This window comes from Sprattus sprattus (genome assembly GCF_963457725.1).
Source record: "Sprattus sprattus genome assembly, chromosome: 8".
NCBI classification, from domain to species: domain Eukaryota; kingdom Metazoa; phylum Chordata; class Actinopteri; order Clupeiformes; family Clupeidae; genus Sprattus; species Sprattus sprattus.
This window is the reverse complement of record NC_137927.1, coordinates 13,427,476-13,455,040: the sequence shown is the minus strand read 5'-3', so window position 1 is coordinate 13,455,040 and position 27,565 is coordinate 13,427,476. Positions and strand designations below refer to the sequence as shown.

The 27,565-nt window shown below is 44.4% G+C and overlaps 1 protein-coding gene across 1 annotated transcript; it reads left to right on the top strand.

Annotated features, from left to right (window-relative positions):
• Positions 1 to 11: 11 nt before the first annotated feature.
• Positions 12 to 27,098, top strand: rfx7a (regulatory factor X7a). Its single transcript, XM_080843694.1, has 9 exons — positions 12 to 443; positions 8,608 to 8,641; positions 14,846 to 14,931; positions 15,086 to 15,208; positions 15,941 to 16,060; positions 17,708 to 17,789; positions 18,191 to 18,398; positions 19,083 to 19,384; positions 19,679 to 27,098. The coding sequence occupies exons 1-9, from the start codon at positions 313 to 315 to the stop codon at positions 23,420 to 23,422; spliced, it is 4,830 nt and encodes a 1,609-aa protein (XP_080699820.1). The 5' UTR covers positions 12 to 312; the 3' UTR covers positions 23,423 to 27,098.
• The last annotated feature ends 467 nt before the right edge of the window (positions 27,099 to 27,565 follow it).

Genomic DNA, 27,565 nt, shown 5'->3' with positions numbered 1-27,565 from the left:
CAACAGCGGCAACAGCAGTATCCACCGTGATCGCAGGCGTGCAGAGAGCTAGAGTGGTGGCTGCAGCGGATCAGGTTGAAGCGTGTGTTTCGAGCCTCGTGTGTTCGGTTTAATGCAAGTGTATGGGAATGTGATAGACGTCAACTGCCTGCATTTGAATTGCCATCCATTTCACTGTTGGAACCGTCGCTATATGTACCATGATGTAACCGGGTGGGTCCGTAATGTACCAAAGCCGGGAAAAAGAAAGCTTCTCGAGGTCCAGGTTAAGGCCTACTTATTAAATCCCCCTCCTCCCTCAACACCATCGTGATGGCTGATGATCAACAACCTGGTCAGCACCAGAACACTGGTCCTGGAATGGGATCATTGCCACCTCTGGTTCCAGGATTGCAAGGGACTGACACGAGTGCATTGCAACTTAAAATAAAGAATTCCATCTGGTAAGATCATATAACATTAGTCAGAAGGTTTTAGCCAACATTATTGTGTAGTTTTGAAGCTAAGTGGTTGACTAGCGTATTGACTGTCCACTTAATTAGCTAGCTAGGTCTCTGACACTGGCTAGCTAGCGATACTAGCTTCCAAGTAAGCTGAGGGAAAGAGCTAACAGGCTAGCTACCTTGGACTCTGATTTTCTCAGTAGGATGATGCTCAAATGGTGTTGAATGGGTCGTGCTTAAGTGAGAGTTGTAAGCTAAAAAATATGCATTTTAACAATTTACATAGTCGATGTTTTGCATGCACATTTCCTTCATTATCCCCACCAGAGTTATATCAGTGTAACCTGTATAAGAACCTCCTCTCATACAGTGTCAGTGTACAGTTGCCAGCCAACAAGTGAATTGTAGGAACGTGCTGTCTGCTTAGCGTGAGCAGATTTATGGTCAGAAATTGGTTTACACATGTAGTAACTGGGTTATTAACTATGCAATTCTTAGATTTTGGAGCTAGGGTGGACGTGTTTGTATAAGAGAGCAGACATGCGCTCTTGTTTGTCTATGTTGGTTGGGATGGATAGTAAACAACTCGACTTGAACAGGGGGCGCCCCTCGTTTTCAAAGCTAACCCTGCACAGTACTCCTTGACTTATTAACCTTCGAAAGGTTGCTGTGGTATTCTCACTCCTTTTACTTCTTGTCTCGACGTTATCATTCGTGCTGCTATGAAACTAGATACCGATTGGTATTAACAGATTGGGTTGATTTGCAGGAACACTCATATTCAGTTTTCATTGGCCGTTCAGCTGGCATGGTGATGATCGAAAAGCTGTGACTAAGAAAATATGGCCACGTTTGTTTCTAATCGACAAAAGTGCAAGTCGTGTAGTTTAATATGAAGGCTGTGATAGTACACAGTGCGAAAGTACAGAATCTGGTGTGTTTACTTTGAATGATTCCGGGGCTAAGCGTGCACGTTTTTTCAGTGACATGAAAAAGGGATGAAAATGCTGACATGGTTATTTGGAGCCTCCACCCCCTCACCACCACCCTTGTTTTTGCATGTCTCGACATGTATTTCAGTTTATCCAAAACTAGTTTGACTGCTTTATTATTCTGTTTATATATTTACAGACATAGGGCGTGCATTTAACTTCCTAAATATGTATTAAGACGTGCCCATTAAGCTTGATGAGAAATGTACGATGAGTGCGAAGGGTTAAGGCAATTGATTCCGTTGACTACGGTTAGCATTTACGTAAGCCGTTCAAAAATATAACTAAGGTTAGTTACTTTTTATTTGATCGAAGCTTGTATTGTTCTTAGCACCAGTGTGTATCATATAAGCTAAGCGTGTAATTCATATATTTATATTAATATATATTAGTTGCGTGCTGCTTTGACGAATCAGTACTCAAGGAAAATTAACATCTCAATTGTAGACATCATTGGATCATATTTCGCCAGAAATAATTAGTAGCATCTTGATTAGTGGAGTTTTCTGTGCTTATGACTACAGCTATCTACAGGATAAGCCATGGTTTTTATTATGTAGAACTGTCACCAAAATCATTCTTTGCTAGAATCCCATGGTGTGAGTTATTTCTCATGGCATGTTAAATGTTAATTAAGATGATGAGTGAAATGTATCATTCATTCCATTACCCCTCATGATGCCAGTATGTAGGTCCTCTTTTGAACTGTTGTATATATTTTTTTCAAGGATGTTGTTAGCAGAAACATCAGTTGGACAAAACAACAGTAGGTAGGCTTCTGTCTATGTCTGTTGATTATATACTGTTATCCAAATGTTACATGTCAGAAGTGACCTAACTGCAGATAGTTAGTTCTTTGCAAGGTTTAAAAGCCATTTTAACATCACTTTAGGGTACACAATCCTCAAATCTCAATGACCATCGACTGTGTGGTTCTGTAATTTAAGACTCTAATTTAAGCTTTGCCTGCAATCACATACTACCACCTGAGAGATTTACAGTAGGCCAACATACCGGTACCTTAGCATACATTTCTAAGCATGGGAATGAAGATACGTTTAGGAAAACTGTTCCAGAAATGTATTATATTGCTTGTTTTTCAAACTATGAATCATACAGTATAGTTCAAACTATGAATCATACAGTATGAAGCATTAGTTTATTTTGTCACGGGTATTTTGGATGAAACACCATAGAAAGTCAAAAGTGACTCTCTTAAGAACAGCAGGTCTATATTTAAATTACAATATAGCCTAGAGAGACTACTGTGCCTTGCCCTTGGAGTGCTGCAAAGGTTACCCAGGCTAGAATGATAACTGATACTCATGATGATCTACATTTGGAGAGCTGGCACATTTGCTGCCCCATGGAAAAGAACAGACTTTGGCATGGGCACTAGTCTGGAGACCAGTGTGGAAAAATGAGTGCGCTGCCAGTTTTAGAGGAGAATGTTGAACTGAGCTTGGTAGGTGATTTGATTAGAAAATACATAGCAAATGTGTTGTCCAGGTGCATTGCATTGTATTTTAAAATGGATATGTTATAAAAGTTTATTTTTTTCCTTGGAAAACTTTGATTGAGAATTCAGCATAAATGTTCAGCCTGCTGAGACAGTACATTTATATTGAAATAAAACTGTTACCAATTTCTTGCTAAACCAGTAGAGGGGGTTGTGTATAAGTCGTTGTTTCAAAATACTTTAATTCTGAGAGTGGAGACTTCCAGAATTGTCTTTTTTTAGTTTTCTCCTTCCCATAAGCATATGGCTATGTTAACTGAAGGTGCACAATAGGGGTCATTACACACCTGTCACTGAAATGTAACTGAAAGGTGACAGTCGAGACTTTCTCTGTAATGTTATCTTCCATCTGGGTGTCTTCTGAGGTTACCTTTTAAGTTTTGTTTCAACCTCACATTTACCACCATCAAAGCATCGCTGTGAACCACAGCTTGGAAGCTCAAACAGCCTGAAGACCTAAAGGCGTCATACACAGTGTAGAGTCATAAGCCAGTATAAGAACCTCCTCTCAAATAGACACTCAATTTCAGATGAATATACTTGTTTGTTTTTTTGTCAACTGTACTTGGTGGTTTTCCCACCTGTTATGAAGAGCCTGAGCTCTGTCGTTTATTTAATATGCTTATTAAATGATATGTCATTCACTTTCAGTAGGCTGTCACCTTTAGGTTGTGTTATAATTTGGTGTTTATTAAAGGTGGAATTAAGTGTTTATGATATTTTCTCACCCTTTTGGTGTGCATGACGAGTATATTGAGATGGAGAGAATATTGAGAGCTTGTCTGTTTATCAAAATACAAGAGGAAACTGGATGGAATGAGAGGGCGGGTATGAAATCCCAGCACAATGGGGATGATCATCTTCAAAGAGAATTGAAAACGAGCTTCACCACCGGCAAACACAGAGCTCTGCTTGTCAAGCCAGAATCTGTATAAATGTGTACTACTGCCAGTATGTCTGGATAGAAATAGATGTCTTCTTTTATCTCGGCTATTACTCCCCCCCTTCCTTTAACACATATTTTCTCTATTTGAGTTCAATTTGATTATTTAATAATAGCAATGATAACATTCAATTGTATGTAAACATGGATGTTCTGAATAGCTTTGTTGTAGTTGAGCTAGAATGGGTAAATGTGGTTTAAAGTTCAGTGTGGTGTTAAATACTAGTATTTTGGCCATACTTTGCATTACCCACTCAAATTCCAAAGGTGCTATAGAATTGAACAAAAAGTTTTAAAACAGAATGTTCATTGTGGCGCAAACACGGTTTATAGTGACACAACCCCTGTTGTTTTATGCAAGCAAACACTCACTGCTGCCACAAAATCTCTTTGGTCTACCTCCTCTGCATTATTAAAAGAAAAAAGACATATCTTAGATAAAAATGACATTTCAGTTATATGGTCTCTGACCTTGAGCGTATTTGATACATTGGATTCACAACCACAGTATGTTATGTGCTGCCAACAAGCTACAGTAAAATAAAAGAAAAAAAGAAAAAGGGACTTGCTTAGCTTCAATTGATCAGTTGACTGTGAGATGAAAGACATCCTGAGTAAACTTCTCCTGAGTGAGCTTCTGCAATGGGACCTGTGCAACTTCTCTGTGAAAGCAGAACCTGTTTCAGTGTGTTCCTGAAAATAAATGTACACACTTGTTGGTGTCAGTATATTTAGTATCATTTTGAGTTCTGAACATTGCTGGTATTCCATTCCAAGAAGTGGGTTTTTAGATGGAGGAAACTGATGCATCTGCCACCCAAATGAGCGATCAGTCAGAAAGTCAAGCTCAAGGAAAAAAATAGGGTGTTACTGGAAGAAAAAGGAGTTCTGCTTGTCACCCGCACAGTTTAGATTTATCCTGAATGACAGATACAACCAAATCCACTTAAGCCCAGTTGGTGGACTTTTGACGGGTTTCCCCATCACCAATCAGTGTACTGAGAAAAACTCCCCCAGACCCACACACTCAGACTCAACTGTGGAAATCCACTGACTTCTGCTCAGTTGGTTGGTAATGTCCCTCTCTTCAGATACTTTTAAAAATAATTCGGAAAGCGAGAAGAGTGAGTTTAAGATCTAAAAAATAAAATAACACGTATGCACACAAACCAACTTATGGAAGCTTGCACATGCTTTCCAGAAGAGCAACCAGCAGAGCTAACTGTACTGCTACTACTACTACTACTGCTATGTGAGTGGTTAAATAGGAGATGTTATAGAAAGTAAACATGCCTTGCTGACATTCCACTGTATCAATGTAAAGACTTTAGCAAGTGTACTTCTTGTTTAACTCCCTGCGTTGCATTCTTAATGCGCTTCCATGTGCTCTCCTGAATGTGAAAGTGCTGCTTGCCGCTCACTCTATCAGCCTGTTGGAGGTTAAAAGGTTCAAGCACCACAGGGGTTGAGTGCATTGAGTTCAGTGTTCAGCTGACTCGTGGTGCTACAGAGGAGATAAATAGAGGCGCAGACGCAGAGAGAGAGAGATGGAGAGAAAGAGAGAGAGATGGAGAGAGGGTCGAGCAAGTGGGCGAGTGTCCAGCGTGTCTCGTCTTCCTGTCCCTATGCGCATGGGTCAAAGGGTAACTGGGCTTTTGTGTCCACAGCTCTTCTCATCCTTCAAGCTCGCAGCGGCACCGTCTGCCCTGATCCAACCAGAGTTCTGTGGCAGAGTGGCCGGCAGGCTATCCTCCCGTCACCCCCCTGGGCAGCCATATTATAAAGGCAGGCAGACTAGCAGACAGCGTGCTGCCAGGGCCTTCCCTTTCCTGCCTCCCTGCCAGTGCTGTGGTTGTTGTTTACATTCTGTTCTGAGCAGGGAAGGAGTGGCCAGCTGGAGGAGTGGGGGAGGGGTATGGTAGGGTGGGGTGCGGTGGGCTGGGTGCTAGGCTGGCCACGTGTTCTTTTTTGACAGACAGGATAAAAGTGCCGCTCATCTGCCTCCGGAAATCAGGCCACTTGTTTGGATTTTAATTAACATTTGATTTCGGCTCTGCCAGTGCATGCATTTTTTTGTTTTGCTTTGTTTTTTTGTTTGTATTGTCCTTTTGTCATTGGACATCAGTTATAACATGAGTCTAATTACGATTGTTTTTTACCCGGTTGTGAGTACTCTCAAAACATTATGTTAATCGAATTTTCATTTTATTGTTTTCATATTCCCTATTTACCATCACCGGCATGTGTTTAAGTGGCGGGGGGGCATTTTTAACACCTTTGAGGTTCTGGCTTCAAATTGTTGACAATGAAAATACCCAGTATTGGGTATTAGTTGATTTGGTTTTGCCTTTTGCTAGGTCAGATTTCTTGGTGAGGCTAAGGCCAATGAGTTTCCTCTTAGCACCCTTGTGATATGTATGTGGTAACCGCCTGGCAGTATAGTGATTAAGAGCTTAACTCATCAAGGAATTCCCAATCAGGTTGCGTGAATGTGGCCTGGAAAAGGTAGATCTAACCCTGGGACATTTAGGGTTCCACTGATGTGACATGAAAACCCTGTGTTGAGATTTCTGCTTGGCAACAATAGTTTAGTGCCGGCCCAGAGTCCTACTCACAACCTTGTCGCGTCTTGGCTAAAGACAGCTTAATGAATGGAACTTGTCCCAATCCCCAATCTTACACTCTCGCCTAGTAACAAGCCATTCATCCTCTCCTCTCCCAGTCTGTCATGGAGACAGTCAATTAAAGTGTTTGGCGTTTCCCAATGAATCCCATTTACGGGTCTGTTACCCTGCGTAACGGATTACTCTCAGGTAGTCATGTAACCAGTGAACTGAAGCCCTAGTAGATTTAGCCTCATCAGTCTCATCAGCCTCCATCTCCCATCAGGTGTCCTTGATAATTGAAGAGGATTTAATCTCGTTGTTGCCTCTGTTTATCCAGTATTCGATTACTTGCGTGCAAAAGTGTGCCATGTCCTATTTTTACGTTATTGTTGGATATTAATGGAATTCAAATTAACCAAACATAGTGGATTATTCAGCAGATTTGAAACTGTTGTGTGTAGAATAAATAAGAAAAATGTTAAATTATATAATATATCTTATATTAGTATATAACTTAAAATGTATACTGGGATAAATTCATTAGCTCAATACATAAGCTAATTAGCTGGTTGAAGCTGGTTCCATTGTGATGTTATATGTTCAGAAGGAGATACACACTGATGTATCTACTAGCCTCCGAGGCTTTGCACTAGGTAGTTTTGTGCTCTGTGTGAGAAATCCTGTAATCCATGTAACACTAGCTTTTTTTATAAATAACACCTTTGCTGTTGGTAGTGTTTGCTTGGCAAATCTGTTGTCCTTTTGCTAACTAATCTTATGCGAACACTATGAAAAGCCTCTATGTGTTTCCATTAACTCAGTTACTGAGCAGTAACAGTTACACTTTAAAAGCAGTCTCAGGGTGCATCTCAATACTCTTAAATGTAAGAGAGCTGTCTTAGAACCTTGGTGTCTCGTCCAGACAGCTGTCTTGCGCGAGGTTATTATGATTATTAAAAAAAAACGTTGTTTACGAACGTTCTTTTATGACGTTAGTATGCTGAAAGAACGTAGGTTACTTACGTAGCTAACTTACGTAGGCTAACATACTGATGATAGGAAGTTGGCCTGACTGATACCTCGCAAATCACATCAACCATTATTGCTGGTTACAATAATAGTGTTATCGGATAGTCCAGTGTCTATTTCTCTGTAACTTTTGAAAAATCTAAGCGCGAAAATGCTGAAAACATGTACATACGAAACGCAACCGTCAGCGGAGTTGGTCCGCTATCTTTGTTTACATTTTTCAGTTGCCGGAGGGTCGTGGCGCACAAGTTTCTGGGTAATAGAAAGCATCAAGGCTACATCGATCGTTCCTTGAAAAATGACCGTCATGTGACGTATTTTAAGGTATCGAAGACCCAGAAGAAAATAATTAAGCGAATTGAGACGGTCCTTCCTTCTCTTCTTCTAAGACACCAAGGTTGTAAGACAGCATTTTAAGACTATTGAGATGCACCCTCAATTTATAGAGTTGAAAACACATGTTACACATTGGTGGCAGGTCAGCATCTGACCTGAACTTAGATTACCTGTCCTCAGCCTTCGATTGACTTACAATCATATAGCCAGAGATGGAGACCGAGTGGACTTTGTTGTGTAAGATGGCATGAGATCATGTTCTCTATCCATACCACCCTGACTGGCCTTTTGGAGAGTTCCATTTTGGAGACTGTCTATATAAATACCTTTCAGACTTGGCCTGCCACAGAGGAGCCCGGATAACAGCCATACATTGCCCCCTAAAGCAGAGTTAAGCAATCTCCAGTGCTATACCTGTATATAGATTATATACCGGTTCATACCAGCTCGGCCCGGCCCAGCCAAACTTATGAATGATTGTCAAGGTCTGCCTGGTCTGGTATTAATAGTGGGACAGGACATTAATGCTGCTGCTCTTTTTTGCACATGACAACATGTGTTCCTCTGGTTATATTGGTCTTGAGGGGACAGAGGCAGGTGGGGGATAGGGTCGTGCTGGCGATAGAGGGGGGAATTCCTCACATGCTGCTGATGTATTAATAAATGAGCTTTATGTATGTTTCTCCTGTTACACTTGCTTAATAATGCCCTTATTTCTCTCTGTTTTTCTCTCTTACAGCAAATCTGTACAATCCAAAGTGGACTGCATTCTGGTGAGTATTGTCTTGATATATTCTGTGTATATGGAAGAATGTAGGTCAGTAAAAAATGTCGCAACCCTTTGTTAGATAAACTTTAATGAAGCTGGTTAGTTGCTCATAACTGATTTTTATTTGTTGCATTTCAAGGGAGAAAACAACCTTAAATGCTGTATAACAATATATCTCAAGTTTTACATTTCAGCACTTCCAGTACATTGTACTTGACTGCATGCTCTTCCAGGTCACAACAATCAGTGGAAAGGAAATTCCTGGAAGTTGAATAACTCTGTTTGTACAGTCCCCAAATGTCACATGATGTTGCAATACTCAGGGTAGACCTGTATGTGGTTTGGTGGCTTCTGCTGGTACTTCCCCGTGCCCATCATGTATGGCTCTGTTGGCTAGAGGGGGTAAATCTGGTACTCTCTACTTCCCTCATCCCCCTGTCTCCATCTTTACCAAGGGGACAAGGGCAGGTCTGCTGTGTACACAACAGTGTGATGGAAAAACACACCATTCATTGTAAGTGTGTATCACACACACTGTTTGCACTCTTAAAAGAGGCCAGTGTCCCTGATGGCTGCGATGACCAGCTCTTTCTGCTTCTCAGTAAAAGGAGGACAGAGCCTTGAGTGGATACACGACTGTCTGAAGTGCTTAAGGCAGTCCTTTCAGGATTTTGCGATCTTGCGATGTCACATTTTCTTTCCTGTTCTTACTGCAATAAGCAAAGGAATGCTTTTATTAGTTACATTTTTATTATCAAAATCACTGCAATTTTAGCTGCAATTTTCATAATTCAGTCACTTTGGCTGCAACTATCGCAACAAACTCTTGCAAGGTCCTGGTGGGATCACAATTTTTAGGAATTACCACTGGAAGTAGGGAAAAAATCCTGAATCACAGCACATTTCAACTGCATTTTAAGATAATTCCTGCTGCAAATTCAGTCACCTTTGGCCGCAACAGTCACAACGAGAGAGAGAGAGAGAGAGAGAGAGAGAGAGAGAGAGAGAGAGAGAGAGAGAGAGAGAGAGAGAGAGAGAGAGAGAGAGAGAGAGAGAGAGAGAGAGAGAGAGAGAGAGAGAGAGAGAGAGAGAGAGAGAGAGAGAGAGAGAGAGAGAGAGAGAGAGAGAGAGAGAGAGAGAGAGAGAGAGAGAGAGAGAGAGAGAGAGAGAGAGAGAGAGACCTTCTCCCTTCCGATGTACTGTGTATACAGTGTATGCACCCAACCTAAATGCTTTGTCAATACTGTAGAACGTTATGGTCAGGCCAATAAAGCTTCTTTTGAATGAGAGAGAGAGAAAGAGAAAGAACGAGAGAGAGAGCGAGAGCGACCGAGACAGACAGAATAGGAGAGCGAGAGAGAGCGATGAGCATGTCTAAGAAATCCCCAGAGCTTGGCAGGTGACAGAGAGGGTGAGGTACGCCTGACCTCCCCGCTGCGCTCCTGTCTGTCTCTCGGAGGCTGCTCAGCTCGGGATGTTGCAACCGCACACAGAACCTTGCATCAGCTGCCTGCATGAACATTTCACACCATGTCTCTTCCCCTCTTTTCAATTCCACCCAAGATCTATCTCTTGAATTCTTAGTTGATTTAGTTTGATCTTTGTTTTATTTTCAGTCGTCTTTTAGTTTTTTACCTGTATTGTCTTTTTTTCTAGGAGACATGAAAAAGCACTTGTGTCTAATATTAGCCCTCTCAAGCTTTAAGCGCTGCTGCATTAATCTGGTTATATCCACTACGTCCTGGCACAGGCAGTGGAATAAAGTGGGTATCAATAATAAAAGTTGTGTTGACAGACTGTTTGTTCCTCGACTGTCTGGCGGAGATGGCAAAATGTTCCAAAGAGACAGGGATCAAGAAAACTGCAGCCGTAGGTGTAGAAGTACATCTCTGTATCTTATGCAGCACCTGTGTGTTTTTGTTGAAGCACTTCAAACACTAGTAATGGTGACCAGTCAGATAGTAAAAAATCTATTGTGATGCATCAAGGCATTGATGAATGAGGATTGGTTAGGGTGCACGGCTTGAAGAATATTAAAACAGTATTAACAATGGTAATGGCTTCACGTCATCTGAATTGTAAAATAGGTAAATTGAGGTCAAATTTAAATGTCATGATGCATAGAATTATTTCCCCTAAGAATTGTAATCAGTTTCCATATTAATCAGACTTAATCTAAAAGCCAGCGGTCTCCCTCATCGGTAATTTTGATGTTATGAGTCAAGTCCAAGTGGGTGTCTAAGTCTGTGATGGTCAGTGTACACATTTCAGTGCCTCCCGAATGCCATCAAGCCGCGCAGCAATCCCCAGTATCTGGCAGCGCAAGTGCCGAGACAGGGAGGTATATTGACTTTCACACAGCTCGCTGCGGCACCGCAGCGTAGTACCGCGCGGCATCTACCGGCCACTCCGCCCATCGGGCGTGGGCCAGCCCTTCTTGCCTATCAGGAGCGCCAGATCCCAATCCTTCAGGATGATTGGTGCAGCACGCCGATGAATCCCTCACCTTATGAATGAACGCGTGAATGAATAGCTGAAAGAAAGGTATAAAAATATGAAATGGATTTTTTTCCACTGAATAATAACTTCCTGTTCTGAATGAAAGGTAGAAAGACCAGTTGGGAATAGTGTTTTTAATATGCTAAGGCTATGGTAATTCATTCCATTGTGTGGTTTTGTGCTCGCTAAAGCATGACCTTGTTTTCAATAACAGATAGATGTCCTTTGTGCCAGACTGAAATGTTTTTGTATCTGAGCAATGACTTCATGTTCTCAGTGACCAGTGACTTAAAGCCCTTTGTCTGAACTGAGTGGGTGTGCAAAGCAGTGTCTGTACTGAGAGCATGCTTTACGCGAAACTTGTGTGTGTGTGTGTGTGTGTGTGTGTGTGTGTGTGTGTGTGTGTGTGTGTGTGTGTGTGTGTGTTCGTGCTCTTGCAAGTCCGATTCACACTCGTGTGTGCACCCAGATTGCTCCCGAGCTTTCAGTCCCTTTCGGGGGGGGTTGGATCTCTTTTTGGACCTAAATTGGTCCCGTCCAGTCGGCTCCTAGGCGGCTGCGTTCCATTTTTATGTACCTTTTTTCTCCTCCTTTGCCAAAGCCGTCCTCACTGGCTGATAACTTGAGCCATTCATCAGCTCCACTTTCCCTAGCAACAAAGAAGCGAATAGAAAAGACAGTGTGGAGAACACAGGCTATTCTTAGAAACTGGCTGGGGGGGCGGGGGTGGGGGGTGGTTGTAGGAGGTGAAGGATTTGGGAGGTACACAGGGTGTAGACAGCGGCCCTAGCAGCAGTAGTGGCGGCAGCGGGCTCATGTGGGTGAAGCCGCCACGTGGTGGCTGGCTTGGCGGGGAGGACAGGGTTAAACTGTGGCCGGATTTCAGCTGAGCCGCTGCCGCCAGCGAGCACAAACAGACCCCCCCCAACCCCCACCCCCTCCACACACACAGAAACGCAGACGTACAGCCGCTGCTGCAGCCGTCTGGCCCACTGACGGATGAGGTTGTCCACGTGTTTCCCTGCCTGCCTGCTGCCTGCCTGTGGGTTGTTTCTGTGTTGTCTGTGGAGTTCGTGTGTGCACGCCTTTGTCCACAGTTGATCATAGCAGCCAATGTTTCTCTTCCTTTGACTCCTTTCTGCAGCGCATTGTCCCCATCTAACCATGGTTAACCCTGGGTCTTCTTAATGTTGTATTTGGGAAAAGAGTGTTCAGGGACCTGATGGTATTGTTTCCAAATATCACCATGCCATATCTGTTGCAGCTCGCGAGTGATGCTCTGTATGAGCAGAAATGCGCTGTGCTGCATCTCCCCCTTGCACAGACACCACAGAAACAAAAGCTTGTTTATGTGGGCTTAACTGCCTGCTTGGCTCGCCCCGCCACGGATTAGGTATGCCTCGGATTATTGCTACCTCAAATGACTTCCTCTGGGGGTGGGGGTTAGGATGGGGGTGGCTGGCTGACATCCCATAGGACAGTCTCCCCTCTTAAAACTTAGTTTTACAAGTGTGTGTGTGTGTGTGTGTGTGTGTGTGTGTGTGTGTGTGTGTGTGTGTGTGTGTGTGTGTGTGTGTGTGTGTGTGTGTGTGTGTGTGTGTGTGTGTGTGTGTGTGTGTGCGCGTGCGTGCCTGCTGGTAATATTGCTCTAGTGGAATCATTGGTGGCAGTGGCGAGTAGCTGAAATGGATGGAATTGGATAGTCACGCTTCCCCTTCACTTTGAGTTCCCAGATGAAAAAGAGAAGCAGGACAGGGGCATTTAGTCAAGGAGGTGACTGAACATTTTAAGAGGTCTTCGTAACTCACAAAATACAAACACAAAAGATTCTTCCATTAGTATTCAAAACATCGCTCTTGACAGAGACGTGTGTATAAGAGCGTGTGTGTTTGTGTGTGTGTGTGTGAACGTCGCCAGCATGGCATTGAAGAGCAGTGCCTGGAGCAAGAGTCTTGTCTGCTGCCTTCTACTCCCGCTGAATTTAAATGTGTCCTGCCCCGCCCCGTTCTCTTCTCTATTCCCTTTGAAGCGGAGTGGCGGACTAGCAAGGGGCTTCTTGCTGCTTTGGTCCTTTGGAGCCAGATTAGTGCCTCTCCATGTTTATCACACCAAGCTGGTTGACTATGCATGTGCGCACCACTGCTTGAATCTGGCTTGCGGCTAAGTGTGTAAGTGTGCTGGAGTCTGTGTTGCATTGGGTGTGCCGGGTTTGCAAATAGGTGTTGTTAGATTTAGATTAATGGGGTTTGGATCAGTCATTCAGATTGTTGAGGAGAGAGACTGTGTGTATGTTTGGGTGAAAATTGTCAGAGAGATCTGTGCGTTTGTATCTGTGTTGTGATGGATGGGGGTTGGATGGGTGAGTGGGTGCGTGCGTGCGTGCGTGCGTGCAGCATATATAACCTGTGTGTCTGTGTGTGACAGAGAGTGAGGGGATAGGAGACGTGTTCTGGTGTCATCAAAGAAACCAAAGCTGCTCAGCCGTTGCAGCTGTGTGCTGAGGTGTTGCCCCGCCCTGCCACAGACTCGCTCAACAACAACAGCCTCACTGCCCCCCCTGCCACCCCCCTCCTCTGAATGCCCCTTCTCCTGACACATCATGGAACATGAGCCACTCTTTATTATCAAATACAACTTTGAAGTTGTTACATTTAGGATGGAGTTTAATTGGATAATTTAGTCATTTATCACATCTGTGAATAAATGTTACTTCATTACTGAGAAGGCCACTGCATATCAGTCGACACCCTAGCCCAGCAGCCCATCCTGTTAATGCTACTGCATCTCTATAACCTCTCCGATAACCGTTCCCATTTGAATCTTATATCGTTCACTGGAAACATGCCAGTTCCTAACCAGAGGTCATTCAAGGTGTCCTCGTCTAAAGTGCAGACCACATCACTAAGGACAAGTCCCCCTCCTCGCTTTTATGTCCTTCTCTTATCTTATTAAGAGATTTCTCCTTCAGCTTTTGTTATTGATTTAGTGGAACGACCCCTCCATGAGGCTCACTGCCATGGCCTATGTAGCTGCCATCATGTCAAAGCATGTTATAGACAAAGCCAAAAGTGGCACAGGTCTGTGGTTGCATCTTTTAAGTCGTCCTTCATCCTTAGTTATCCTAAGTGGGTTCTTCTCTGTCTGCATTCTACATTATCTATGTTGGTTGTGTAATCTGACCATATAGGCCGACATCTATAATCTCTTGTGTGGCGGTGTCCGTGAGGCTCTTGTGATGTGATGTAAGTGGGTGGGTTTCAAGCCAAGGCACTCCAAGTTTTTTCACGGGTACACAGGCTCAAGCTCTCAACACCATGACAGCTGGTTGTTCAGACTCAGTCTGGCTGGTATTTACATGCCCAGGGCAGTCATTTTAGGAGTCTTTTCTTACTGACAGAGTTTATTATGTCGTAAGGAAACAAAAAGATTGGCAAAGGTGTTAGTGATTTAACCACTACTTAAGTTAGTGTCACAGCCCAGAGCAATATTTACCCTTTTTTATTGGATTTCACAATGTGATTGAGCCTTGTATTTTTGTTATTTTATTGTTATTTTACATTAAAAATGAACATTATCCACATCCAGTGCCCTGAAATGCACATGTTAATGGACTGTTACAGATTCATTTTTCATGGGCTACCCTATCTGATATTTTAGATTTGTTTCTGCATATCTAAGACTGTTTTGTCTATCTATCTCTCTTCTGCAGCAAGATGTGGACAAGTTTACAGACATTGAGAAACTCTACCTCTACCTTAAGTTGCCTTGTGGTCCCACCAATGGCACTGAAAAAAGGTGATTGACTATGGTCTTGCATTACCATGTGGGCTTTAAGGTCCTTTGACTAAAGCATTTTTCTTTTGCCTCAACATAATAGCTAACATAATAAATACATTCTAAACATATTTTACAAGTGCTAAATGTGTGAACACTCTCTCTGCCACCACAGTGAACAGAGCTCCATGTCGTCCAGCCGCACCCAGCAGATGCATGCATTCAACTGGATCCGCCATCATCTGGACGAGCACCCAGAGACCTCGCTCCCCAAGCAGGAGGTCTACGACGAGTATAAGTGAGTCGGGCAGCACCAGCAGGGGGTCCAGAGCACTGACACAGGAGAGGGTACTGCCTTCACACCTGCTAGCCAGCTCAGTCAGATCAGCTCATAGATTTTGGCTGTTGCCTTTCTTCATCAAGGTTGTTTTCATTAAGGTTTCATTAAGGTTATTACATTGCGAAATAGAATGTAGAAGTACAATAAAGCATTTATATTTGAATGTGTTGGGTTTTTTCCATAATTTGACACTTATGTTTCACATGGTGTGAATTTGCCGATGGCTTTGATGTGCAAGTTGTAAATGAATTGTAAGGACCTGATAATGAGAGCTGCCATGACCAAGGCAGGTGTCCTGTACCTTTTTGACACCAGAGGCACCCTTTACTGTGGCGGTCAGCAAAAGCTTGCACAAAAATAGCTGTTGGAAGCTTGGGAAAAGTCTCCAGCATATGTTTGTAATACTAGAGCGGAAAATTTGAGCGCGTCAACTGTGTCACCATTACGTAAGGGGCCAGGCTGACTTCCCATTCACTCCCATTCAATATCCATTAATTGCCCATCAAGATTATTTGAGTCTTTAATACTGTCTGCTCATGTGATCTCATTCCTAGACTGCTTTTATTGGACACTTTTTTTGTGCTGTCTGGAATCCTGACAAATGCCATCAGGAGTACTAATGTCTGAATGTGTGTGTGTACGTGTGTGTGTGTGTGTGCGTGTTTGTGTGTGTGTGTTATCTTTTCACAGGAGCTACTGTGACAATCTCAGCTATCACCCCCTCAGTGCCGCCGACTTCGGAAAGATCATGAAAAATGTCTTTCCCAACATGAAGGCACGTCGGCTGGGCATGAGAGGCAAATCAAAATATCCTTCTCTTCTCTGGAACTGTTAATAACAATCTGCCTTCCCTGGACTGTGTGGGGAGGGGGGAGGGTGGCGGCGTTACCGAACATCTGCTGTTGTAGTTCATACCACATCTAAATATAGAGACCAAATTAAATCAAATAAAGTGCCAAGGGCTTTGAGGGCAGAGCGGGGGCGAGGGACACGGCCACTTAGGGGACAATCAGAAGGGCTTTGCCCTTCAAGGACCCTTTCTGCCGGTGAACCTTCCAATGCCGGTAGGTCACAACAAGTGGTGTAATGTTCACCAAGAGGGACTGTTCTGCTGGCAAAGTTCTCACTGTGGTTTACGTGGTGACGGTTATATTTTGAGAGGGGAGATTTAAAACGACGCCGGGGGTTAAAAGTGCATGTGTACATGTACATTTTTATTTTTAAGGTACGTAGTGGTGCCCTTTTGAAATAGCCCAGACGTTTGTTTGTGACAGTTGCAGTGGCAACCGAAATTCTATATGAGCCCCCCGAAGTAAATAACACCAACTTAGAACGTCATGAGCTTGTGCTCACAGAAGAATTTCGAAGAGCTTGGGAATGCTATTCTTACTCCAACACCCCGATGAACGGAGTGTTTATTTTGTTACTTACTTAGGTGTTCCAGTTCCCGCCCTTTGTGTCTCTGTGCTCCCTCAAACGGTCTGTATTGATAATGATCGCTTGATGAGAAGTATTTGATGACTCTGGTGATCAGAGGAATTGAAATTGGAACTGGTCGATTGCAGCTGCCGAGGTCCTCAGACAGAGCAGAGCGCTTTGGCGTGTGTGCTGTTGCAAGCGCGTCCAAGAACATCATCTGAAATGTGAAGTGCAGTGTTGCACTCTCAGATGAAGTGACACTCTAAGGTCTCTTGGTCAAAGGGCAGCCAAGAGGCCTGTGATGGAACATGAGAGGAAAAGCCTGCATGAGTCATCTGCTATTGGCCTTGCTAGGGTTAGCAATTCATTTCTGAAGTGGCAGTCTTTTCATTACTATTCCATTTGTAAATTTCCATATTACCTCCATATTTGACATCTTATTTTGTGATTGGTTGAATTTGAATGTTTTTTTGTTTTGTTTTGTATGTGCTGAAGATGGTTTGAAAGATGAAAGGTCTTGAGCCTCTGTCTGTGTGTGTGTGTCTGTGTGTCTGTGTGTGTGTGTGTGTGTGTGTGTGTGTGTGTGTGTGTGTGTGTGTGTGTGTGTGTGTGTGAGTGAGAGAGAGAGATCAAGAGACGGGCTTTGGGGTACAGGGATTAGTGGAGTGAGAGGCCAGTGTAGTGAGAGCGTTTGCAGCTGAGAGTGTGAAGGCCCTGCCAGCAAGTTCAGAGGGAACGGCCGCTTGCGTGTTGATCCTCACAGAGATTGTAGTCCTGCGTTGCTTGTCAAAAGGTTGCCCCCTCTAAACTCTCACGAAATTGTTTCGTGCAGTGAAGCGTGAATGGAAAAATGTATGTAGGATGCAGAGCTGAACCAACAAATTGGGATTTATGATCCTAGCTCTAATGAACCTGATGCCTCCATATGTTAAATATACAGGCAAGCATACCTCGGAGGTGTTCAGGCATGTCAGCTGTTGGCGAGTACGGTTATATGTTTGAATGTCTCCACTGTTTGCCTTAACCCTTCTTTACATACTGCTACAGTGGACTGAGGAAGAAGTCCTTTGTTCATATGCCCTCTCTGCCCAGCCTAGATTTACACAAAACAGGTGATGGGGTAAGTGACCACATGTATACTTTTCCAAGTCCAATGAAAAGGCGTGCATGTGTGTGTGTGTGTGCGTGTGTGCGTGTGTGCGTCTGTGCGTGTGCGCGTGTGCGCGTGTGCGCGTGTGCGTGTGTGTGTGTGAGCGTGCTGGCAGTGCTAGCCTGTATGTATGCCAGCATGTGTTATTGGTTTGTTTCTTTAGCATATGCCACTCCATGGGAACTTTGTAAGAACAAATTCAGAAATAATTCTTTGAATTTGAAGCTGGTGGTTGCATATAATTCCTCTAAGGACAAACAAAACAATAATACAGTTGAAAGATAGATCGATACGTTCTCAGGTGAACTTGAAGCTAATGTATGCATCTGTATGCATCCCCATCTCGCCCTCTCCACTCTCCTCTATGTCAGTATGAAGTGCTGGAGGCGTCGGGACAGCTGGCCACCGCTGAGGAGGAGGTGCGCTCGGCCTCCTGTGGCCTGGTGTGTGAGTGGGCCCAGAAGGTCCTAAGCCGGCAGTTTGACACTTTGGAGGACCTGGCCCGCTTTCTACTCAACAGCCACTACATCGGCACCAAGTCAGTGGCGGCGCTGACTGTTATGACTGGATCACCCTCAGGTACGCCCCAGCCAGAAGGTTTGTAATGATCGACAGGGGGGGGCAAATAATGATTAATGGGCAACAGGCATTTTATAGACCTTGAGATAGATTTAAGTTCGATTAAGCCACTCTTTTTGTTCTCTGTGGGAGAAAAATAGATAAACAGGAGAAAGGTCAAACAAAATTACATGGGAAAGGTGTTGACTGGTGTTTAGGCCAGATCTGGACATCCTTTCAAGGGAGAAAGATCTCCCTCTAGTGGCCATTAGCACCACCTCACATAGTGAAACCCATTAGTAGGCAGACACAGGACCAGTAGGCATTGGACTCTCATTATAAGCCATACACTGATTGTGTGGTTCCCTGTACAGACAGTATTGGACTAATTGCTGAGTTTTAAATGACGGTGGTGGTTGTTACAGATGGACAGAATTTTACAGTGTAACTTTTTTTAAGGGATCAGCTTTCTTTTGAATTTTCTTAAGACATCCGCCTAAATAGGCTGCTGTAATTTTTAAGGAGTGCAGTTCTCATCAACCGCAAACTGTGAACCTTAAATTAAAAAACAAAGAGTTATGGGTTTGTTTGTTCACCTGACTATTCTGCGTCAGCTTTTATAGAGTATGGCTGATGTCACATTACAGTGGTGCTGGTCTTGGGTAACGTCCAAACTCTTGTCTTGTTTCCTTTTTTTTCCTGCAGGCGTTAGGACGCCCATGCAGACCTCAGCATTCGTGCCCATGGCAGACTCTCATGCCTTCCAGCCACAGGTCAACACTCTCCCCTCACCCTCCATCGATGCCAAACAGCAGCTCCAGCGCAAGATCCAGAAGAAGCAGCAGGAGCAGAAGCTGCAGTCCCCACTCCCAGGCGAAGCCCATGCCAGGAGGGCAGACAGTGTCACGCCCGGGATGGGCAGCGCCATCCACTGCAGCAGCCCGGCTCTCCTCTCCCCTCAGCCCACCATTGGCATTATGGTTGCTGCTGTGTCTAGCCCTGTCACGGTAAGTTGGTTTATCTCTTCCTTTATATAGGGAGTTGTTTCTTTGCATAGACAGAGATGATGTTGATGTTACATGTAACAGGAGGTGCTATATCTCACATTAGTTTGTAAGCCATGCATTTGTTTGCTTGGATAAATAGATCTAAATGTATGTATCCTGATTTAGGTTATGTTTTCATTTTTAAAAATCGTCTGTGGGTACTCTGCCTCTATGTGTGCAACACCTACGCGTATGCCTGAACTGTCTCTGTTGTTCTCAGACCCATAAGATGAGTTTGTGTTCTGGCCCCTGCAGGTACAGAGGAGTGGGCAGCTGATGTCTCCCAGCCCTGTGCCAATGGCAACCTCGGAAGGTAAAGTCCTGCCGGTCAACTTCCAGGTAGTGACGCCTGTGCAGCAGGTGAAACAGTCCCCCAAGACTCCCCAGAACATAAACGCCAGTCCAGTCGGGGACCGCTCAGCCCGCCACCGCTACGCACAGATCCTCCCTAAACCCTCGGCCACCGGCGCTCTCACCTTGCGGTCTCCCCCCACGTTGCTCATCACCAACAGCCCCATCAAGACTGTTATGCCAACGCCCCACGTCGGCTCGGTCAACATGGTCAGGATGACAGCCATATCCCTGGGGTCCAGCATCAGCGGAGGCAGCAACAACTGCACCTCCATCACCACCACCGCAGCCGGTGCTACCGCCGGCGTCTTCACCAGCACCTCTATAAGACCTGCCTCCGCTGGTCTGGCCGGCCCCAGCCCATCGGATGACCACAGGGCCAGTCCGCGGGTCCGGACTGGGTCCGCTCTGTCAATGCTGTCCTTGGTGGCCAGGTCAGGTGAGCTGCTCACTTCCGCCACTGATGTCAAGATGGATTCCGAAGCCATAACGGAGGGTGGCCAAGCCCTAAGCGGTGCTACCAGACCCAGTGTGACTCAGGAACCAGCCGGGCAGCACAGGGGGGAACGAGGTGCCATGCCGAGGGCTGCCAGCGTTCCCACCCCTCTCGTCAAGCCCTCCCCAGGATTAGAAATGTTAACTGGGACCAAATACAACGGAAAGCCCCCGTTAAGTGTGGGCAGCACTGTCGCGTCTGGCAGCAATAATTGTAACAACAATAATCGCAGCACTTTGTTTCTGAGCGTCGCCAATCAGAACACCAGCACTGCTTTGTCTTCGTCCAGTGGCAGCCTGACCACCAGCTTGCCCAAGGAGAGCTCTCTGGCTCCCCGGAGCCCCCGCAAGCGCCTGGGCCAAGAGTCCAGCCCAACACCCGTGAGGAAGGTCTTCATATCCCAGCACTCGTTTGGAGTGCCCGAAGGGCTTAAGCCGACGCTTGGCCTGGCCGTAAAGAGAAGACCCAGGCCAGGGGCTCCCACCAGGCCAGAGAGCGCCCCCGCCAGCGCAGTCGCCAGAGTTACCATGAGCTCAGCAACCCCCACACGAATCCTGGCTCTCTCGGACTCCCCCGCTGGTAACGGTGGCTTCCAGCCTGTGATGGAATGCCAGCAAAACCCCTTGCAGGGAAAATGTGAAAGCGCTACTGTTAGCATGGTTACCCCTACCAGGAGTGCCTCTGCTGGGCAGGTGTTGCTGCAGCAACATATGAATAATCCCCAAGCCATAATTGCTGATGCTGGCATGCTGGATCCCTCAACAGCTAATGAGCTAAAGAATGCCATGTGGGCAGAAGGGCATATGGAGGCTGTGCAGCAGCAGCAACAGCAGCAACAGCAGCAGCAGCAGCAGCAGCAGCAGCAGCAACAACACCAACAACAACATCATCATGCACCACAGCAACAGCCAGGCTGTGTTCAGCAGATAACTGACCACAAACAGATGTCGGCCCCGGTGAGGGATGCTCTTCCCCTGATGAGCCAGACCCCCACCTCTGCCCAGATGGCCCAGCTCCAGGCTGGCATGGTGGACTTCGGAGGTCCCCCACCCAACGTGGACTTCCCCTTCCCCTTCCATGACGACGACATGACCCAGGACAGCATAGTGGAGGAGCTGGTGCAGATGGAGGAGCAGATGAAGCAGATGAAGGCCATGCAGTCCCTCGGTGGCTGTGTGGACATGGGAGGCCTGCAGGGCCAACACACTCCCATGCAACACACTCCCATAACCCCCCACCACACAGGCACGCCGTTCTACAGCTCGGCCCACGGCAGCACCACTCCCATGCAGACACCTACCCCGACGCCCACACCTACCGAGATGGTGGGAGGGGGCCAGGGTTTGACTCGGGAGAGCCCCTGCTCCCGAGTGGCCCCGAACACGCCTGTGGATAGTGCTCTAGGGAGTAGCCGGCAAACACCAATCGGCACCCCGCACTCGAACTGCAGCGGCAGTGTTCCACCCAGCCCCGTGGAGTGCAGGAATCCCTTTGCTTTCACACCCATCAACTCCAGCATCACTGGCTATAACGACGGCAGCATCGTATCTAGCAGCCCTGTCAAGCCCATGCAGAGGCCCATGGCTACCCACCCGGACAAGGCCAAGCTCGAATGGATGAACAATGGCTACAACAGTGGCGGGGCGACGTCCAACAACAGCATTAGCATCCTCCCCAGTTACCAGGACTTGGTGGATGACCAGTTCCGAAAGCCCCATGCCTTTGCCATCCCCGGCCAGTCCTATCAGTCTCAGGTGAGGCATCATGACACGCATATCAACCGCTTGACACCGATCTCCCCAGTGCAGCAGCAGGTGTCCAGCATGTCTAACCTCAACAAACAGGAGGGATTCGCCGTGCCTGCTCCCCTGGATGGTAAAACCGGCACGTCCTCCTCTGGCGGGGGAACATTCCGGTGCCGCAGCGTGAGCCCTGCGGTGCGGCAGCGGAACCTCAGCGGTAACACGTCGGCCATGCCTAATGTCCCCCGGTCGGTCGTATCGCCATTCAACTCCCCCGTCACTCCGGAGGTGCTGAACATCTTTGCCAACAGCCATGGGGAGCTTGGCATGGGCGGCACAGGTCTTGGCAGCATGTCCCAAAGAAGCCAGTCCGTGCCACTGAACGTGATGATGCAGTCGGAGGTCCTGCCCTTGCAGGTAGCCCAGCAGGCCGGCGCCGGGAAGAACATCACCAGCGTGCTTTTGAACAAGATGGACGGTGACGGTGACGGGGCCATGCGAGGCCTGGGCATCAACAACCTGCCATCGAACTACACCGCCCGTATGAACCTCACCCAGATCTTAGAGACCACAGCCAGCTTCCCCGGGAGTGCCAACCACCAGGCTATGGTCTCACCCACGCTGGCGTATGAGTTCCAGAAGCCTGGCTACCTCATGAAGAACGCCAGGGGAGAGCAGGTCGGCTTCGCTGTTAGCGGTGGAGTCAGTCAAGCACTGTCTGTGTTGGGGGAGCAGCGACAGCATCAACAGCAGCAGCAGCATCAACAGCAACAGCAACAGCAACATCAGCAGCAGCAGCAGCAGCAGCAGCAACATCAGCAGCAGCAGCAGCAGCAGCAGCAGCATCAGCAGCAGCAGCAGCATCAGCAACAGCAGCAGCAGCAACATCAGCAGCAGCAGCAGCAACATCAGCAGCAGCAGCAACATCACCAGCAGCAACATCAGCAGCAGCAGCTTCATCATCAGCAACATCAGCAGCAGCAGCAGCAGTCCATCCAGGAGCCACAGGAGCAGACTCAGCCTTTGATGCTCCAGCAGAATCCTCAGCAGCAGCAGCATCAGCATCAGATAGACTTCAACAGCACGGTCAAGGACTTTTTACAGGAGGACTGCATCAACAGAGGCTCTCAAATAGCGGGCCAAGTGTCTGAGCTCAACACCGTGGGCTCGGACTTCTCCAACAACATGCGACTGACCTCTGAGCTGTCAAGCAGCATCAGTGATCTGAACACTCTTGATGCCAATCTCCTGTTTGACCCCAATCAGCAGCAGGGACAGTATGAGGACGCGACACTGGAGGAACTGAATAACGATCCACTCTTCCAACAGATTTGCAGCGAGACTGTGAATTCTGCTGGGTTTGACTGGTTAGAAAGTAAGGACCAGACCACAGTAGAAATGTTGGGCTGATGTTATATATACATACATACGTATATTTGTATAATTTGTCAATTTTGATGTGTTTTTTTTATGTTTCTGTTTTTTGAAACAGTTTTTTGTAACTTTACACGAGAGGGGAAAAAAAACATTGTATAGCCCACTGCTGCACGTATCTGGAATGCTGACATTTGTACAGACTAAGTGCCAGGCTGAACAGAAATTAACACCTTTTTTAAGTATGCTGGTTCTCTTTTCCTAAACTTTTGGTGCCACACTGAGGTCATAGGAAGAGGGTGATGATGACGATGAAGAGTTTCTTGTGGACATATTGTGTTGAGGGTATGTCATTGAATGGCCAAACGTCTGCACTACTGTAGTAATTTGTATTTCTATTTAATGCTTTGTTTACACCTAGAGGTTTTTCATAGCCGTGAACAGATCAAAATAACACAGAGGCTGTCATGAACAACAACCAGTAATTCTGACGGTTCATCTCTATCAATCAGTACACTCATGTACTCAAACTAAATTTTAGTTATGTCCTGTTGTAATGTACTTTGTGGGTACACATAATTGTGTTCCTAATGGCATTTCCCAAACTGAGATTGGCGTTTTACAGAGAATTTCATTAAAACCAGGTGTGGTTCAGCTGGCAAGAGAAGCCGGCCCTTTACAAATAGGCTAGCCCATTGCAAAAAGGATATTTTGCAGTCACTAGAAATGAATAAAAGGGGAACAATATAGGATATGCAACAATGAAAAAATCTGTGAAGCTCATCATGGGCAGCTGTCAAAATTATTAATAGCAAATGTTTGCCATGGTGTTGACTGCCTCTTTGTTGATGTGTGAAGATATCTTAAATGATATGCAATATGACTGCAAGAGACAAATTGGAAACAAATCAATCACTACCTAAATACATAGGTACTCTATTATGCAACAAGCTACTTTAATCTCTAGAATGAAATTAGTGGTCAGTATAGCCTTTATCTCCATTGTGATCTCCAGACAAAAAGCACTTTGATTTAGTTGACAATGCTGTATACAGTACAACTTATGTGCCAGTAACAGAAGAACAAGCAGTATTAAGGATAGATTAATCGTGTAGTACTGCATTTTGGCATCCATCATCCCAATGTTTCTTTTTTTCTCAGGATTTCTAGGGTATCATTTAAAAATAGACTGATATATATAGTAATTAGTGGGATTTGTCTCCTCAAACAGTTGTTAAAACAGCTTTGGTGACAATTATAATTTGTTTTGTTATAAAACTTTACCAAATTTACCTCAGTTTGATCATATTTAAGAACAACCACCCAGCTTTAAACATTCAAGTGAGGCAAAAGAGAGATTGATGAAGTTGATCATGTAGAGTTATGCAAAATGGCTGTTAAACCCTTACTGAAACATTTACAATCAGTCGTTACACAGGGAAAATAATCTATAAGGGAGGAGAGATATATGGAGTTGAAAATATGCCATCGGAGTACCAAAGTGGATTACATACATATTGCTCTAGTCACAACTGTACATGTTGAAAAAGATTTTATAATGAATAACATTTTTTATTATTCATTTTGAAACTATGCATTTTTTTTATTTTAGATGATACAGCTGATCGTCTAGTGATGTGGCTGCAGGAATTTGTAACTTATTGGTTTGTTTTATATTTTTCTCCAATCTGATATGTATTTTGTATTGTCGTTATTTCTAAAAGCTGATCAAATGTTTTGAATCCTCTAATGTAGTTTGCTTTTGTAAATTGGAGATTTGTGACTCTAAGTACAGGGGGAGACCAATAACTCTGGCAGAGGTGCAAGGCATTGGTGAAGGTATTAATTGAAAGGCTTTTTGCTCATTTGGGCTAAGTAATTGGAAATAAGGTTAACATCTGGTGTTTATGGTAAATCAGACAGTTGAGTTTGTGCCTGAGGATATCATGATCAAGACGCACAATATGTTAAGTCGTGGTTATTGTGGACTTTACGCCTTCATAGCCTTATGTCCGTACCAAAGAAACCAATCAATTGGAGAAAAAAAGATCAAATCATCATCAAGGAGGTTCACATGCTTTACCTATAGATTTTATGTTGGTCTGACACTTGCTAAAAAGGCCCTGGTGGTCATTATGATAATCCCTCTTTATTGTTGTTGAAGTTGACAGGTTAGGATCAGTATTTGTACTTTGCTATTCAAGCGACTTTCTCTTTAGCACTGGGGTATTTTATTTTATAAGCTGGAAACCACACTACTGTTATGGTTTAGAAAGAACCAGTGTAGCAAAATGAAATGTTTTACTTTGTAATTGGCTGACTGTTCTCTTCATATAGGAGCTTATATTGTGTAAATATCAAAAGTTGCACCTGAAGAGACTGCACTGTACACACTATAAACAGTACAGAACGTGACTCTAAGCACCTTCACTATACTAATAGAAATGGATCAGGAATCGGTTAAGAAGTGCTATATGCTTTCATCCCTGGTCCCCATTGATGTACAGAAAATGACGTGTGTGTGTGTGTGTGTGTGTGTGTGTGTGTGTGTGTGTGTGTGTGTGTTTTTTTTAATTTTTTTTATTATATGTGGTCATGTCTTTTTTTCCTGCTTATATTGAGATTGATTAGTGACCTGCCTTTGCAGAAGAGAGTACTTTGAGTGAGTATAGCATGGTTTATTAACAAAAGAAGTATTACCATATATTACCAGGTTGCATATCTTTCTGTGACAAAAAACCCTCCAACTCATTAGACACTGGAAATTAAGAATCCAGATTTCTGCAAATTTCTGAGGTTCATGTTTATTGCACTAAATCTTAGTTCCATTTATGAACCATCACTTGGGCAAATAATTAGGACTTGAGCTGCGATTGGAGCCCGACAACAAAAAACATATTTTTGAAAAACTTCAAAAAGAGCTTAAAAATGAAGTGTCATCAGAATGTGACAGTCAATTGTCTTATGTAGCAATGTACATTAATCTCAGTGAGATAAAGTGTAATTTAACTTCTCATACGTGAGAATGTGAAGAACTTTAAAGAAGGTAAAAAAAAAAAAAAAAAGAATAGGATTAAAGCTGTTCAGGAAAACCAACACCATGTTCATTTTATTTAGTGATTATAATGTGCATGTTTGTAGAATTATATTGTACAGAATATTCATATACTTGCAAGGCCAGGTTCTGTCAGTCAGAAAGGTACAGCTACTCACAGTTGCATTGTGTGATGTTTACTAATTCTGATTAATTATCGTTGTTCATTTTTAATTGGTTCTGTTGATGTTTGTTTATCTTTTATCTGTCAAAATTGTATGTGGGGAAAAGTTTTGATTGTTTTTTTCTTTTGTATTCCCTTGCTTGTTTTATCCAACGACATTAAATTAAGCACTGACTTTTTTGGATACACATGAAGAAAAATGTGTTCTCATCTAAATGAGCAGGAATCATTACTTCAGTGCTGTAACTCTCACTGACCTTTTGTAGGATCCCTGTAAACCCTTCTCTCTCTCTCTAGGACTTGTAGAAAATTATCCCATTTGTGTCTGGTGTACAGCAAAACGTACAGTAGTTTGACAATGTTGCTATAGCATTTCAGCAATGTCTTTTTATTATGATTATTATTATTAATATTATTATTATTGAAAGTGTTCACTGATGTTGAGATTTTTTAAAGTGGTTTTAAAAACCAATAAACTTTTGTAAGTACCTGAATATGTTGCCTGTTGCTTGGTTTTCTCTGGTATTGTGCCATTTCACCCTTACATGTAATTACTTTTACATACCAGCAGGCGGCGATATAATCTATATATTGTTCTGCGTCACATATAATGATTTATATTTACAAACAATCAGTATTGTTTAGAGATATATGATTGTTACCGGGATGGCATAAAATGAGTCCTCGATGCCATATGTAAAGCCTTGTGAAAATATAGTATCATTAATAGTCTGCAACTTCATTAGTTTATTTTTCATTCCACATTACGTTTCATAGTTAAGAGATTTACCTACAACACATGGGTGGGAAATGTTTTTAAAGGAATTTGCTGTGTGTCAGCTTCTGGTCTGCTATGTGGCCATTTCCATGACCATGAGTCACTAGCTTCATTTCCATAGTCCATGAGGATCCATCAGACTTCCCGGTGACGTCATTCAAGTGGAGGCGCTCTTTAAGCTGT